At 40.4% G+C, this 17,432-nt stretch overlaps 1 protein-coding gene and 1 long non-coding RNA gene across 4 annotated transcripts in view; one reads left to right on the forward strand and one right to left on the reverse strand.

Moving 5' to 3' along the window:
• STEAP4 (STEAP4 metalloreductase) overlaps nucleotides 1-12,732 on the reverse strand; it is a 30,816-nt gene extending 18,084 nt beyond the window's left edge. Inside the window, exons 1-2 of one of the 3 annotated variants that reach the window (XM_069859574.1) lie at nucleotides 2,999-3,145; nucleotides 2,564-2,639 (exon numbers count right to left, since the gene is read on the reverse strand). In XM_069859574.1, the coding sequence (XP_069715675.1) occupies nucleotides 2,564-2,572 (9 nt within the window). In that variant the 5' untranslated portion in view covers nucleotides 2,573-2,639; nucleotides 2,999-3,145. Of the gene's footprint in view, nucleotides 1-2,563; nucleotides 2,640-2,998; nucleotides 3,160-12,617 lie in introns of those variants that run through there. The other 2 variants (XM_069859573.1, XM_069859576.1) reach the window with 2 other exon arrangements.
• LOC138721953 (uncharacterized) lies at nucleotides 866-17,289 on the forward strand. Its single transcript, XR_011337643.1, has 3 exons — nucleotides 866-999; nucleotides 7,060-7,349; nucleotides 17,117-17,289. It is a non-coding gene; the product is annotated as an uncharacterized lncRNA (long non-coding RNA).
• Nucleotides 17,290-17,432: the final 143 nt, after the last annotated feature.

Genomic DNA, 17,432 nt, shown 5'->3' on the forward strand with positions numbered 1-17,432 from the left:
ATCTTTTCCGCTAGATTTCTTGGCACTTAAGGCTTGTTTATCTAGAGGCCTACAGAAACTTGTTCACATCATTAATATCACTAATGGATTGGTGAGAGGCAGCAGTAAAACACTGATCCAAGTCCTCAGGTATTGAGGTGTCTGTGGTGGATAGTTGAGCCACTTCCACTGTTGATGAAGCAGTTCATAGCAGATTATTGTAATTAAGCACCTTTGAAGTGCTGAGTTATATGAAGCTCTGTTGTGGTTCAGGCTGAAGAATTCAAATGAGATTTATTAATAGTCTTACTTTTGTGGGTTATCATACTGTTTATGGAAATGTTTTCTGCACATTCAGGTTGGTCCTGGTGAGGCTGCTCAACTTGGGAAAGGCACGTGGAGGGAAACAATCCAGAACTGAAAACCTGTCCTCACTTCTGATTTAATGTTAACCTCATTTTTTTTCCAAAACAAGTCATGGGATCTGCATCTCTCAGCGGAGGTTTAGACCTAGCCTTGTCACTGAACCACGGTGATCTGCAGCACTTTGCCAGCAGAACACGCAAAGCAGCTCAGCCAAGCATGAGAAGAGCAGTCCTGAGAAAGGCAGCCCAAGCCCATGCCTCCAGCTTATTGCCACTACTGAAGTCAGAGCATTCCTCCAGTAATCTGGCCAGGAGAGGGTCATCTCAACAGTTTAGTAAAGTTAAAAAAAACCAAACAAAAAAACTTGAAGCCACCTTTCCAATTGTGTCTCTAGTCACTATGAGCTTGGGAGGCAGCTTTCTCGGTCCTCTAATTAGTGCTTTTGCTGGCAGCTCTTCCTGCTCCTCCTCCATTTCCAAGAAGCACCAACATAACCAGTGCTTACCCGAGCTGCCACCCACTGCCTGTCACAGCCCTGCTGGAGCACCCTGCCCAGACCACGGCAGCAGAGAGGAGAGAGCTGTCCACAGCAGCCTAGAAAACGCTCCACAAGGAGAGTGAACCCATTTCTCACAGCTGCAACTATGACATCAAGTAAGTGAATTTACTGACTATTTTATTGGCCATGCTCTCACTAAAGGTAATAAATACATGATGGAGAAATTCTGAAAAAGAAGAGTATGTGGGTCTAAATAGTGATGTCAAAAGAGGGAAACTCCCCCCAGCTTGTTGTTTTAAAGCCTGCAGGGACATCCTGCTCTCCCCCAATTTGAACTGCAATAAGCAACCATAAAAGTGACATTAAAATACTTGTCCCTACTTTTTCTCCCCCAAAACAGCTTTCAAAAACCAAAGTCAATATGCATTGAAATAGAATAAAAAAGAAGAAAAATGCCAACATCTGTAAAATATCCCGCAGAAAATAAAATGTTTGCAATACTGCAGGTCCATTCTGCTAGCACCGTAACTAAGAGCGGAATGGGAGGAATGATTGGCTCAAATTGTTAAGTTACCAAATAAACAGGTCTTAATAAAACAGATTGGTAAGCAGAGAGGGTAGCCTTAAAACATGCAGATTTTAACTACTCTCCCTTAAAGCCTCAGTTGCTGTCTATGTTTTTGAGGGACTAATTTGTAGGGAGGAAAAAGTGGTTCTGAGCGTGTAACACCCTTGCTAGGCATATTGGTAGGGATTTTACTTTGGACTAGCTCTGTCTGGTCCTGTGAGCTTTATTGTCTTTAGCAATGAGATTGTTTTGTTTCACCCAAGAGCAGCCAAGATTGTGTGTTCCCAGCCTGCTCTGTGATGTGAAACATGGCATGGTACACAGTGGAGGGCAGAAGATGCAGTTCCCAAGTGAGCTCCTGCTCTGAAATAAAACAGTAACGTAGGCAACAGACTTCGTTAATAATTTCTCAACACAAAGTAGACCCCTTATCTGTTTATCTTTTCTGCCTGGAACTAATAAAAGTAATTTTAAAATGTACCATCTGCCTAAAATTGTATAAATATGAAAGGTGCTTAATATGTTTGTATAAGAAAATTCCAGTATGGAGGAGGAAGGTACAGAGATGCTTGATTTCTCAATGGCTATTGGAATATTTCAGTATGTAGTTACAGTGCTACTTCATGCTAGTCTAAGTCATTGCTGTTAAGAAATTTAGGAGCTTCAGGAAGGCCACATCTAAAAAGAATTTACGTCTTCCACTAATTGCACCATTTTATAAAGTGTCAACATTCTTGAAAAAATTGGCCTATAATCTGAGAGACAGTTTGTTCTTGCAGATTTAGAGAGGATATGAAATTTTACTATATCAAAGCTGAGGAAATCTTCAGACAGCTGCAAATGTTCTCTGAATTAATAATGTGGATCTGGTATAAGACAATATTTAAGAAAAATATATTTCTTTCTGCATCATTGAAGCCCTTTGCTTATAAAATATTAAACAGGATTAAAATTGGCATGTGGCTTGAACAGGAAGAGAGAACTTGAAATCCACATATTAATCCAGAAGTGAAAAGAGTTATTAGTTCCAACTGTTAGTAGTGACAACTTATGATTTGGAGTAAATCAAACACCCTTGGAGTAGTTATACTTGCCACTAAAATGCAAACCAGAGTTTTAGCTTTAACTTAGTTAAGAAAATCCACTTTTACCTTTATCATTTAAAACCCGCTGTCCAGTCCGTATTTGCAGAAGTTTTCTTCACTTCTTTAACTATAGTAAACAGCTCTGGAAGATTAAATAAATTTGTTGTCTGCTATGTAAGCTCTCTGAATACCAGCTGACTAATCCAAAGTTCTAGTTCGTCCCAACTTTACAGATATAAATCCTTCCCTGTGTCTCAGTGCTTCCTTACATCACCTTCTAGTGACTGAGGTTGTATAATGTCCATGCAAAACCTGGAGACATGCCCTGGCTTTGTAGGTTTTTGTTTGTCAGGGAGAAAAGGTGGGATAAAATTTTATCAGACTTAAAAATTCAAGTTCTAGCCCACCTAAACTTCTCAGGTTGACAGTTTAGCCATTCTGTTCCCCGTTCCCATCTGTGGACGTAAGAGAGAGCCTGCGGCTTGTCTGTGTAAAACTCACCTGAGCGTTCAACTTTGTGCAGTCCCTCTAGGCAAGCCTGTGTTTTCCCAGCCAGTGAGATGCTGTTTGTGATGGAGCAAGAGAGACCTCAGGAGCTGCAGAGAGGTCTGGTTGCCTGGAGCAGAGTGCAGAAACCCTGACAGCCTCACTGGCATTTATCTAGTAGAAGGCAGGGTGACTGCACAGGGGAGGGTGAGACGAGGGGATGTTGCAAGCCCTGTCTGTCTGTCCAGGGTGAAATAACTTCCCGTCAAAGTCTCAGGGAAAGTCCCAGCCCTTGTATTTACAGCTGAGGTGAAGCTGTGGTTGCTTTTGTCATGCTGGCACTGACTTGCTCCTTGGCTGTTGGCCAGAGCTAGGGTTTGGCTGTGTTCCCCTACTCTTGGAAGACTAACCTGAGAAATGCAGAAGCCAAGAATATTGTAGAGGCACAGCAGCAAGTATTTGTCTGTAATGAGAGCTGCTTTTATTTGTGTCACAGCTCTCCTTCTGCCATTCCAGCTGTGGGTAGGGACAGTAAGAATGTCACATTAGGATGAAAGGAATTTGGCACAAGGATGGTTGAAAGTACCTGATCTCTGAGATTCTCTAGATATTCTTTACAGCTACAGCAATCTTGTGGAGTGAGAGCCTGTGATGGATAGTATTGAGAAATAGATCTTTAAGGGATAAGTCTCTGGGAGGTTTCAAAACTCTGTTTGGAATGGGACACAATTCAAAACAGGTGCCTTAAGCCTCAAGAGATCACTGGACTAGATTATAGTCCAGATAGGAGAGAATGGCTAACAGAGTCCAGCTACCACTGAGATTTTATGAGAAGTTTGAAAAATTAATCAAAGGGGATTTAAATAATATTGCACTCTAGATCTGCCTGCAATGTCTGCCAGTAAAGAGGAAGAAAGTAAAAAAGAAATATTTCTTTACATCTGCTTCCTTTTGGAAGACCTACTGGAAACTAACTAGGAAAACACACTAAAAAGGAAAAGGTACAGAGAACAGAAATGATAGGGGTAACCTTGGAATTTCTTATAAAAGCAAAGGACACCAAGGCAGTGGACATATCTGGGATTAAACAGCTGACCCATCAATTAACATACAGCCCAAAATAGTGTTATTACGTTAAAAATAAAATCTGCAGGGTTGGAAAGGAAGACAGTTGTCTCACGGAGTTAAAAATCACAAGGCTAATGCCACAGAAGGGGGGGTATGTGAAATAAATGTACAAATTCATAATAGGTGGGAAAAAAAGGACTAGTGCTATGCCTTTCAGAGCATCAAGGTGATCTAAGCACTGAGATCCTATGTAAGAATATAAGCAAGAAAGCTGAGAAAGAATTTGAAACTTTGAAGTTTCCCAATAGATCAATACCTCATGAATACTAAATGTAGGAAAAGGTTGAATTGTCTAGCAATCCTCACACCTCTGCGAGCCCTTCATATTGTAAGGCCATGCTTAAATAAAGAGCTGGATATGCTCATTGCTCTGAGGCAGCTGGTGGAACTGACAGAGTAATTCTTGTATTTATAAAATAGATGGATGGAACCTCTTGATTGTCCATAGGCAGACCTGAAGAAACAAAACAGGTCTGTTACTCTACCATGGGGAAACGTGGACAACGATAGCTACTTCTCTGTCCTTAGTGCATCATGGGGCTCCTGGTGGGCGTTCCTATTAGGAAAAAGTCAATACCATTTTTTTGAATATCCATGAAACCTTTGTGAGTTGCAGTGTTTTCTCAGATGTTTATTTAGGCTGAGTTTGGCACCTGATGAAAAATGTGATAAATTTTTCAGGCGTTTCAGGTTAGTAAGATTTATACAGACGACATTTAGATCTAATGAAAAATACTGGCTCAGAGCAGCTGTGGGCTGAAGCTGGACAAAGAACACTGCAAATGCCATGTGACACAAATAATAACATACTTGAAAAGTTAGCACAAACCCCAAATAAATGATCAGAAAATATTCAGCAATTCATGTTGTCCAACAATATTTGGGTGTTGACTTGTAAGAGAAATGTACCTAATGTAGCTTCTTGAGAATGCTGCCCCAATGATCTTGGATGTAACTTTTGAAAAAAAAGAGAAATGGAAGGAATTAATTAGATATTACAGACCTGAGAGTAAATAATCTATGGAGGATTTTGAGGTTTGTATTGATGTAGTCCTTTTAAATAGTGTGGAAAAAAATATCACAGTAGTTTATGAGTTAACAAAACTTAGGCATGAATATACTCAGAGGGGAAAAAAGATTTAATCTTAGTCGTGGAAATAAACAAAACCATACATTTTTATTTATTGAAGGCCACTGATTTTTGAAACTGATTATAATTCATAAGGAATTACCAAACAGAGCCTGGCCAGTGGTTATTTTTCATTATTTTTCAGTTATGGAGTTTAACTTGAAGCTTCAATATAACCTTGAAATTGCAAGTGGGATTTCCAGAGCATTTGACAAGCAACCAAACCCAGTGAGAGATTTTTACATCAGTCTTATTGCAACAATAGCTACCGAGGATACAATGCTTCAGAAAATGATTCATATCGTGACTGCAAGGTGAAATATAGACTGAAAACATCAGAGTGATGAACTTGACAGTACTACTGGGAAAAATCTTCCAAAGCATAAATGTGGATAATTTCAGGATTCAAATGTAAAAGGAAAATGCCAGGGACATCTTGTACATGAGTCTCAGCTGAACAATTGTGTTTAGAAAGAGAATAAGGTATGTCCTGTGTAGTGTGGCCATGGCAAAGGCCATATCTAGTGGAAGAGTTTACAGAAAAAAACCTGAATTGGGAAAGGATGTGCTTATTTGTGTTGCAAACCATGAGTCTGCTTTTCCTGCAATAGCCTTACTATCTATTACTTTTTGCCCTTGACAAGAAGACTCCAGAAGACTGTAGCGTGTGTTAAATTTATTTTTGTTGACCTAGCATACTGACAATAGGCAACTGTTCAGCAAACGCAGGCTTATGGAGGGAATTACACTTTTAGAGACTTTTGTTTAGTCCCTCTTGCTCAGTCCAATAAGGCACTGGAAAAATAAATCAAAATACCACACAGAACTACAGAAATAGGTGAATTGCACCCTTGTAGGTATCCTCTGGGGCCTTGGAAGCAGCTGGTGCTGCACAGCCTGCATGATGCTGAGGCAGGAAAACCCACCCCAGTGTGGAATGAGCCCCAGGCTAGGGTGTCAGAGCTGTCAAGGGGCAGGCAGGGCAGGAGGAGAGGGCTGCTTCTGGCTGGGTTACCATAGGTTCAGGTCCTCCTGCCTCTGGAGGAGAAAGGGCAAGGCCACTGATCTGCACACACGGCCAGGTCCAAACCTCCCTTCTCCAGGCTGTGATGGCGCTCTTCCTGGAGCAGGCAGTTTGACATGGGGAGTGTTGACATAATCTTTTCTCTATCAGCACCAAAGGCTTTGCTGCAAATGCAACCGTCTGCTATCCCCTGCAGTAATCTGCCTTTGTGAGTCTTTGCTGGGCTGCTGCAGACCTGGGATGGGAAGCAACCAGGACCTCTGCAGCCACCAAGAGACAGGAGCTATTTGCCACCCCTCCTGCACAGCCTCCACCTCCACGTGTAGGTGGCAACTCTGTGCAGTTCCTCCTCTGCCTCACTTTGTACATCTCAGAGCTTCTGGCTCTGCTTGTTCTCTCACCTCCCAATATTTGCCTCACCCACCCTGGATCAAGTAGGTCCAGCAGATGATAGGACCTTCTTGCTCACGTCCTCTTGGCTATGGCCACTCTCTCCATCTCTGCCATGAGAAATGTGGAGTGCAAGAATGTGGATGCTCTGGCTGTAGGGCTTGCCCCCACTCCTAGATGGGCAGCAACCCTTACAGCCTCCAGAAGTCTTCTGGGAGTGGTGTACTCTGCTTTGTGTCCCTCTCTGGGGTCCCTGTGATATATTTTTTGAGCTCTCAACCCTCATACTCCACCCTTCTCCTTTTTTGTTTCTGTTTGTTCTCTCCTATCATCACTTGCCTGTGATAGTTTTTTTTAGGAAAATAAAAAGAGCAGCTGTGTTAGAAATCTGCATGTTGTTTGTAGGAGTTTGTTTACCCAGGCTCAGAGATTTTGTGGAAGAAGAGATGACAACCTTCTAAAAAAACCCAGAAGGGAAAGAGAGGAAAAGAGGCACAGAGCCTGTCACTTTGTGCTGCAGAATCTCCATCAGGCAGCAAACAGACGCTGAGACCGCTGAGTCCCAGGATGCACAACTAGGATTGCTGCGCCTGTGAGAAGCAGTCCTACTGCCCTCCGGGAGCCAGCATTCCCACAGGGACACCACAGGAAACCTCAGAGGCTGGTGGAAATTTACTGATAAACGTAATCTCAAGGTTGGTGATAAACTTTGTAACTCTCTGTTATATCACTGTTTGAAATATACTTGGTTATATGTTTTCCATGACAGGGAAGGTATAGTCTTCGGATTGTGCCTTAAAATTTTAGCATCCGAAACAAAAGTTCTTGCTGTAGCATTGTAAAGCATTTCTTTGTTATATGCAGCCTTCACAGATTTGAGGACATCATAAATAAAATCTCATGCTAGGTGCTTATTGTGAGTTCCAGAATTGCAAAGGTATTCAGAATGGAAGTCAACACATCTTTCAGGATTTACATGCTAGAGATCACAAAACACCATCAAGCACACTAGTTAAGCCAAATCTCAGCGGTGCCAGAGTAGGATGGATTTCTACTTGAAAAAAAGGGCATGCAGTAGCATAATTTAAAAGTAAGCTTTGTTCTGTATGCTCTGTTCCCTATCATGGAGTTTCTGTACAAAGCATAATTTGTTGAGAGCAAAGAATTAGGTTCTCTCACTTTTTACCTTTTTTTAGCTTGACATCAACTTTCCCAGAACCAGTAAACATATGATTCTTGTACACTTCACTATGAAGTTTCCATAAAATGGCATAATAACTGACTGGAAACAATTCAGAGAAACTGCATGCTCCTTTGCCCTGAAGCTATTCTATAAAACTTGATTAAAAAACCAAAAGTGTTTAGGAGGCAAATTAGATCATATTTCCCTTTCAAATAAAGTCAACAAATTTTCTTATACTTTGTTTGACACTATTTCATGTGGTGGTTCACTTTCTTCATGTGCTCAGGCTGAAGCTGTTGAATGTAAATGTTCGGTGTCAGTGTCTACAGAATGGGAATATCTAGACTGCAGCTGAGCATAAGATCTAGAACTTTTGATAGCTTTAGTTTTATTTCTTGCACAGTGATTTGTCTGTAAGACGGTGAAGGAAATGTTGGGCATGCTAGCAGGTAAGCTGCACAGGTTACTTGAAGTTGCAGGCCAAGATAAACAGTGTTTCATAAGGTGCTCAGCAAGTGAAAACACAAGTCAAAAATGTACATACAGAGATGAGCTGTGGTGCAATTAAGTGTTCAAAGCTACGGAACGCGTGAGGTTTTGAAGGAGACAGTAATTTCTAGCTTCTTGCTTCCTATTCAAATCACTAACTTCATCCAGACGGTCCACATAATCAAAGCCAGATCTTTTTGATCATCTTCTGAAAAATTGTTTGAGAAGTGAGGAGAGTGCAAAGAAGGGGAATAATTTTTCTTGTAAGAAGTGAGACAGACACATGGGAGGCTTCAAATTGGTAATAACTGAAGCATTTTTCCATTTGCTATTCTTGGCTTGGCCAAAGCTCTCTTGGATTCCTGCCTATGAGTTGATATCTGCAAAGGAACTACATTCACATATGTATATGTGAGATGTGTCAGGTTTTCAGTAGGTCTCATCAGTCTTCAACACACATGAGATGATCAGTAAAGATGATACTAGAGGGACGTCTTACTTATAATGGTGTCAGTAGGAAATGGGAAAATGTAACTAAATGAGCTGTTCAATTTTTAGTGTTATTTTCTATTTTTTGGCTACCTGCCATTTTGGCTTTTAAGTTGAGATTAAAGGCATTGAAGACACATGCACTAAAATATCATGTTTTGTAGGCTAAATAAAGGTAATTTTGTTCATGAGGTGTTTGCCATCTATTCACAGTGTGACACTTCTGTTTCTGAGATGATAATACTGTTTGGTATCAGCCTTCCTTGCTGTTTCTGCAGATAAAACCACCCTGTGACCAGAGACAGGTCTTGTGCATGCATTTATGAAGGCTACTCTGGGTTCCTGCTGCACTCAATCTTTTTGCTTCATTTACTTAAACTACAACAAACATGCAACACTATTGCTCACTTAATTTCTGGGAACATGCTTGGCTGATGACTGGAGGCCAAAACATCCTCTGACATCTCAGGTGTAGTTGTTGTTTGATGCGAAGCAATAGGCAGGATTTTATCTTCTTAGCATTCCACAGATGAACTATTCTGTGATTTGTGTAAAACAAAGAGTGACATACTTGCAACTGAAGTTTTCTGGGAAAAGCATTCCAGAAAAAGAAGACTCCAAAATACATTGAAATGTTTCAGTCGATGGCCCAAAGCTAAGCCTAGATTCTGAGCTTTTGCCTGATCCTTTCTGGAGTTGGAAGGGTGTATTTTTCCATGGGATGTGGGGAGGTATGAACATTGCACAAGTGTGATGGTACCATAATGAGAGTGCTTTATTCCTCTAGAGTGTCCTCAACAACTAGAGATACTGTACTTTGAAGTTCACAGGAGCTGGTATCATATTTCAGGTTATATGTTCATGTCCACTACAATTTCAAAATGGAGCTAGGAAGAGAAAGGCTAATTTAGGAAATATTTATATATAGACTATAATGCCCTTGAGTCTACAAGAAATGTGAGTACAATAAGTCATTCTAGTGCATGCAGTGCTTTCTCTTAAAAGTTTATTTATGAGCATCCATAAGTTGGGGATGATGATTTTTCCCCTGCTTAGTACTTCTGACTGGACTTGCTGAACTGTTATTTAGGGGAGGTTAATGAGAGGTGTTTGATATATTCAGGAAAGATGAAGAACTGTTCTAGAGGTCTGTATACCTGCAAAATGTTATAGATCTTTCAAGTAAAACAATTGTTGAAATTTCAGTTTTGAAAAAAACATTTTCTTTTTTCCCACATTTGGAATGCAACCATATTTTGAAATTTAGGATTCCTTGTGACAGAGAAAATAAGCTGCTGAACTTCTGCCCGCAACCATACTAGACTATTGTATTCTATTAATGTATTATCTTTACTGCTAATTCAAATGTGAGCCACAAGGAGAAATATTAACCCTATTAATAACAGCATAGAAAATGCAAAGAGATCAACCAGTCAGTTTGCTGGGCTCTGAAAGAATACAAAAGCCCCAAATGCATTTTGAACATCTCGCATCAGAAGCCAGGTAATCACCCCACTGTCACAGGCAAACATTTTGCTGAGTTCAGTTGCTGACAAAATCACCCCTACTGCCAGAATGAAACATATGACCTAGTCACAGGAGTTACTATATACCAATTGAGCCATACTATCTCTTCATGTCCATGTTCTTCACTTATTCCAGTGAATGCTATCACATTAGTTTGAGCTCTGCAGGGTCTAAGTCCCCCATCAAGCTAGCTCTGACTGCATATGCATGGCATTTTGGTCCTGCTTTAGTACGTCCTGACAACTTGTAAGAAAAAGATTTCCAGACAAAGGCTTCTTAAAAGATATTTCTCATCCAGCTTGAAATGTATTGTTTTCCTTCTAGGCTAGGTAGACATACAGAATAAATTTTTGTTTCCCTCCTTTTTTGTCTGTTTGGCTTGTATCAGAAACGGTGTGACCAGCAGGTCCAGGGAGGTTATTCTCCCTCTGTACTCGGCACTGGTGAGACCGCTCCTCGAATCCTGTGTTCAGTTCTGGGCCCCTCACCACAAGAAGGATGTTGAGGCTCTGGAGCGAGTCCAGAGAAGAGCAACAAAGCTGGTGAAGGGGCTGGAGAACAGGCCTTATGAGGAACGGCTGAGAGAGCTGGGGTTGTTTAGCCTGGAGAAGAGGAGGCTGAGGAGAGACCTCACTGCTCTCTATAACTACCTGAAAGGAGGTTGTGGAGAGGAGGGTGCTGGCCTCTTCTCCCAAGTGACAGGGGACAGGACGAAAGGGAATGGCCTCAAGCTCCACCAGGGAAGGTTCAGGCTGAACATTAGGAAAATTTTTTCACGGAAAGTGTCATTGGGCACTGGAACAAGCTGCCCAAGGAGGTGGTTGAGTCACCTTCCATGGAGGTGTTTAAGGGACAGGTGGACAAGGTGCTGAGGGGCATGGATTAGTGTTTGATGGGAATGGTTGGACTCAATGATCTGATGGGTCTCTTCCAACCTGGTGATTCTATGATTCTATGATTCTATCTGCAAAATCTCTTCCCCTCACGCTTTCCTCTTACTGACCTCAGAGCACTGGCTATGCTCTCTCTGCTCCTCTTCTCTTTCTTCTGTTTGTTCTATCAATTTCTTTTAAAGTGCACTTATTACTAGTAGTGAGCTTTTCTTTAGTTTCTGTCTCAGATGGTATCCCAATCACATAAAGACTATTTTTTTTTGTGAACATAGTGTTTACGGCTAACTGAGTGATGAAGGAATGAGAAGTCTCCCAGAAAAAGTAAAGATCCAGTCACAGGTTTCACAAGTAGTACTTCATAGGCAGGTATGCTCTGAAAATATGCTGACAACAGCCCTAAGAGACTGCATACAAAAAAGAAGACAAATTCTACCAAGTTCTATTTAGTCTTCTGTCCCCATACCCTGCAGTTATTTAGAAAAGTCAGAAAGCAAACTGGTAGAAGGTTCAGATAGACTGTATGAGATGCTAATAATGGAACTGGAAACACCAGAATATATTACAGTAAAGCTATTGTCGTCTTGACCGTTCTCATATACATCCTGTTATTTTTGTGAGAAGTTGTTTAAATGTGTGCATGTACCTCAGAGGACTAATCTGTGTTTTGCATTTTTTTAAGGATTGTCAGGAAGTTGTGATAAATATCTCCATGAAATTTGCTTAATAAGAATTTTCACAAGCATTTGTCATATTTCTGCTATCAAAGTCAACTGAAAGACTAATTTTAGCAACGTGAAAAGCTGCTTCTATTGTGGCAAAAATTATGGCCTAAGGGACAGAGCCACCTCCTCTGGAAATTAATACTTACAAAACCACATTTCTGTCAACAATCTGATAGCAATGCCATGGGAAGGTACTAATGGGAAAACAGAGCTGTCAGAATAAAAAGTGTTCATCTTCTCTACACCAAGCAGACTTTATTTATTCTTCTGAGCAATAGGCACCACTGAACTATCTTTCTGAAATCTCTGTCTTCTGTAGATAATATGCTTGGTTTAGTACTAACTCATACTTCAGCTTCTGTCTCATGCACTTAGTGGTTTTTGTCATCATGCAGACCATATGCTCTTCAGAATAACAACTTTCTTAATGTGTTTTTGTGTTGCATCCACAATTACAACTAAGCTTTGTGGGTACAAAATACACCAAACAAAGTTCTGTGAACTGAAAGACCAAACCTGACACATCAATTCAAGAATTAATTAAGGTATTAGTCTAATCAAAGAGTTATTATTGGACCCATTTTGATAATACCAACACTCCAGATTTTCCAGTTATTTTAGCTCACTCCCAGTCATGATGCAAATGAAACTTGTACATACCGATTTGTTTGTCTTTATCCTTTCCTCTGGTGATATGTTCATCGTTTTATCGGTCCTCAAGCAACAGGGAGAGGTGAGTTGTGCAGTGAGTTGTTAAGTGTCCCAAGTTCTTCACTGGAAGAAGTATGGTGTTGCTGAGGATTTCTTCCATCTTACTCCAGCATCTCCTTGTGGCTATTTTTATATGTTTCTTGGCACGTACTGCACGTTCCTCTTTCTTCATTGGTCCACAATTCCACTTTATATCTAAATAAACTACATACAGTGTATTTTAATTACGTATGCATACTGTTTGTTCTTTGTTCCCTTTGTTATCTCTAAAGCCAGTTTTACTAGTCTTCCAAGGGCTTAATGACCAATAATTGATCATTAGTGATTTGTTTATAGTCCAGGAGCCTCTGGTTTCATCCTGTGTCCATACTTACAAAACCTCTACTATAATCTGTTACTCATATAATCCTCTACACTAGTTTTATTTTAGGTCATGGGTGCTTCTAACCAAAATAACTATTGTTCCTCTACTATCTCTTATACACAGAAATCTCAAAAGTATTGTAATAGTAGGCATTATAACACAGAATCACAGAATCACTAGGTTGGAAAAGACCTCCAGGATCATCAAGTCCAACCATTCCTATCAACCACTAAACCATGTCCCTGAGCACCTCATTCACCTGTCTTTTAAATACCTCCAGGGATGGTGACTCAACCACCTCCCTGGGCAGCCTGTTCCAGTGACCTTTCCATGAAAAATGGGAAAATGGCCTTCTTGGCCACCTGGGCACACTGCTGGCTCATGTTCAGTCGGCTGTCGACCAACACCCCCAGGTCTTTCTCCTCCAGGCAGCTTTCTAGACAGACTTCTCCTAGTCTGTAGCACTGCATAGGGTTGTTGTGCCCCAAGTGCAGGACCCGGCACTTGGCCTTGTTAAACCTCATGCCATTGATCTCAGCCCAGTGGCTCAGCCTGTTCAGATCCCTTTGCAGAGCCTCCCTGCCCTCCAGTAGATTGACACTTCCATCCAGCTTAGTGTCATCTGCAAACTTGCTAAGGGTGCACTCAGTGCCTTCATCCAAGTCATTGGTAAAGACAGGGTTTATTTTATTGGGTTTTTTTTAATTTGTTTGTCTGTTTCTCACTTGGTTGTATAGTTAACACTGAAGTTAGACTGTGTGAGACCATCTTCATCTGACATTTAGCATCCACAGAGTAGTCCACATCAAGCTTTGAGCCCCACTTTAGTCAGCAGACACTTCTGATCCCTCCATCCCACCTCGAAGCAGACAGAATTACACAGTTGACGCACTTCCCTGGGCAGCCTGTTCCAGTGCCCAACAACCTTACAAAGCTAAGTTAAAATTTAAATGTCTATTCAAGTATTATTCTTCTGGCAGGCAAATAATTGCTGTTACAGCTCAGCTAGCTAGAACAAAGCTTCAAGCAGACCAAGACAATTCAAACAAAACCATCCTGCCATGTCCTAGCTCCAAGGCTTTGTGGATTTAATGCAAAAGTTGTGGATTCTTGCTAGCAATGCCAATGCCACACTTGCTGTGCTGTAGGGCTCTACCCTGTGGAGTCTCATCCCTTAGCTACTGCTTCTAGGCAGTGAAGAAGACTTTGTGAAGGGTCTTATCGGCCTTATGAGATGAGACCCAAAGGAAAGGACTCTCAGTGTTCCCAGGTGGGCAAGGAGGTGGGTTCCTCTGTTCTGGATTAGTCTGTGTTGTCCATGAACTGATAGCTCTGTTTTCTCACTTGTACAGCACACTGCAGTCAATCAAACCATGTTCTAACAAGATGACAATATAAAATCTCCTAAGTGGAAAGGAAATGTTAAAAATAATTTGCAAAATAGTACCTTAATTTTCATGTCTAAGTACTACTGAGATCCATAGCTTATCTGTTCTGAGGAGCTTGATCTGATGGCTTCATGAAAATAATGAATATATATGTCTTGGAAATGAGGGCACATGGAGGCTTTCTAACCACCTTCTTTATGCGAAAGCATTCCTTCCAGGCTGGAGCTTTATGTCCCAGTTTGGCCTCAAGACTGGTTCAGCCCCCTGCCCTGGGAGGGAGAAGGTCAACTTTCCGTTGGGGAAGAGGCAACACGCTGTGGTGGACCACAAACCTTTCTCCTCTGTCTCCTTTGTTTGGAACAAACACAAAAGAAAGCACAGTTAAGTACAGCACTGGTTTTTTGCATTGTTTTCAAAATTTCATGTTCCTTCCAAGGGTTTGTGCTTTCTTAAGCACAGCTTGCCTTCCAGAAGTTTGAGGGACAGCAGGGGCGGGTGGAGGCAGGAGTGTTTCCAGGACACAAGATACATTTGTGTATCTCCTTGTTGTCTGGATGTTTGCTGAGTGGGAGAGCAGACTGCCAAACTTCCCTCATGGCAGTGAAAACCCTGCTCTTTGCTATGGTGCTATGAGCTAAGATCATTGTCAGGGAATGCTCAGGACGATTTCTTCCCTCCAGATGCATATTGTGGCCTTTTCTGCAGCGTGTAATAGCACTACACAGTAAACTCTGGTGTAATAAATGACATGAATCATAAAACATCTGCCAGCAAGGAAAGTAACTGTCCCAGATAAATGTTGCAGGCATAGTGGAAACTCCTGCTGGTTTATTATAGCCAGTTTATAGGATTTATGTCTACTTCTTCTGACAGTAGGAAAAATGAAATTCTCTAAACATCTCTAAACCAGAAGAAAACCATTAAATATTAAATTACTTCTGCCGTGATGGTTAATGTAAGTGTCTTGCATCAAGAAGAGAGCTTAGATTTAATCAGGGGCTTAAATTCCATCTCAAATCATCAGAGCTGCATACACTGAATATTTTTTTTGTACTAAATGAAGAATATATAGTTCCCATGCAGATTTTTATATTCTGTTTCTCATATAAAATGAGGTTTATTTATAAGATCTGGGACTATAAAATTATCAGGGAAAAAGGAATTAAATGATTAGGACAACACACATGCTGCTTTAAAAGAGTCAAAGGGCTAGGTAGCCCAATCCTTTACAAGCCATGCAGTCACTTACCTTGTAACTTCCTGATAGCCACAAAAAAACCCAGAACACTGTTTTGGTCTTTGTATCATATAATTTCTATCCTTTATTGGCAAATCTGTGTTTGTTTGAAATTAAATCCCTAACATTTTTTTTTAAAAAAAAAATCTGGTTTTTACAACATTGTAGTCCTATACTGAGGTCTACACATCAATGCCCAGTTATGTCATGTTGATATGGAATTGTATTATGCTGACTTGTTTCAGAAATGACACTCGTAAATAATGTTGAAAGATCTTTTTCCCTAGGGGATTTTTTCCTGCCTATTTTAGCAGTAATTGGGAAAAACAAGAGCGGAAATAATTAAATAACCTAAGCAGAAATTATCCCATTACAATAACAGAAGTTCAATAGGGAGGAGGTTGTTAAATGCGTGAACTGCTGTTAATATTTATCTTCACAAAAATGTTCATTTGAAGTGTGCACAGATATGGGACATAGAAGAGACATACCTTTTAAGTGACAGTGATTGAATTGGAGATAAAAATCATTATATGGTATATTATTAAATAATTAGTTTTGCAATGATCCAGTATAAATCCAGAAGTGAATATATGTGAATAATTGCAAATGGATGCAAAAAGGAAGACAAATAGTATGTTGGTCATTTTATTATAACTGTGGTATATGAACCTATTTTATGAGACATATTTTTAGATACATAGCCAGCCATCACAGAAGAAAAATCTCAACTGTCTGCCTAAAAATCTTCATAAAAACATACTCAACCACAGTGGGACTTTACATCATACAAAATATGCTGCAAACTGGGAGAATGCATGCCAGAGTGAGAGGGTCTCTTGCTCTCTCCACAATTACTGTTCTATTGTAAATAGGCAGAAAGCAAATACAAAAATATAGGCCAGCAGCAGAACTGCAGGTGTGCAAGATCATGGTGCCACTGCACTAAAAAGAATAGTGTCTTCAAAGCACATTGTGAACATAAATGAAATATACATACAAAGGAGGTAACATGGACAGTCCATGAAACTAGTATGTGGTCCTGCAGACCCACTGAAAAACATTATAAAATACATCTTGAGAAGATTTGTCTTGGAGTAAGTAAAACTATGGTAAATTTATAGTAGGGAAATCAAGAAATGTCAGAGCTATTTTCTGTGAGGACAGAAAAATGCACCATACAGCAGAACTTTCTTCATTTACAGAGGTTTTGTGCTGCTAATATATCATTTCATGTTATAGACATGCTATCAAACACACTTCATGGAGAACTCTGAAAGGGAGTCATCAGTGCTGGATCACTTGGGAAAACAGGATGAAGTACTTTGAAAATCATGTGAATAAACTGAATAAACAGTTAAAAGATCACCTTGGTGTTCTTTAGCTGAAAAGCAATGTGGAAGCTTGCTATGGTCTGAGGAGTGTACCACAGTGTTGTAAGAGCTTATTCATTTCCCAGGAACCAAGACAGACTACCTGCGAGGAGTAGAAACATCTAAGCCAACAGCCATTGAGCTTTTAAAACCTTGTGCAGCACTTTCAGGGCATCACAAATACTTGACCCTAATCAAGACAAACAGTTAAACCTGATATCAATAAATGAGTTTGATATTTCTTTCATAGTTGAAGCAATGTGTTGATAATAGGCACCTTTTTTTTTTTTTCAGCATCATCTATGCAGTTTGTTATAGAAAGTGCCAGTATTTTGGCATAACTTAGCGAAATACTTTCCATTTGGCCTAATATTGCTCTGGGAATCTAAGAGCACTCACAGG

This window comes from Phaenicophaeus curvirostris, chromosome 6 (genome assembly GCF_032191515.1).
Source record: "Phaenicophaeus curvirostris isolate KB17595 chromosome 6, BPBGC_Pcur_1.0, whole genome shotgun sequence".
NCBI lineage: Eukaryota > Metazoa > Chordata > Aves > Cuculiformes > Cuculidae > Phaenicophaeus > Phaenicophaeus curvirostris.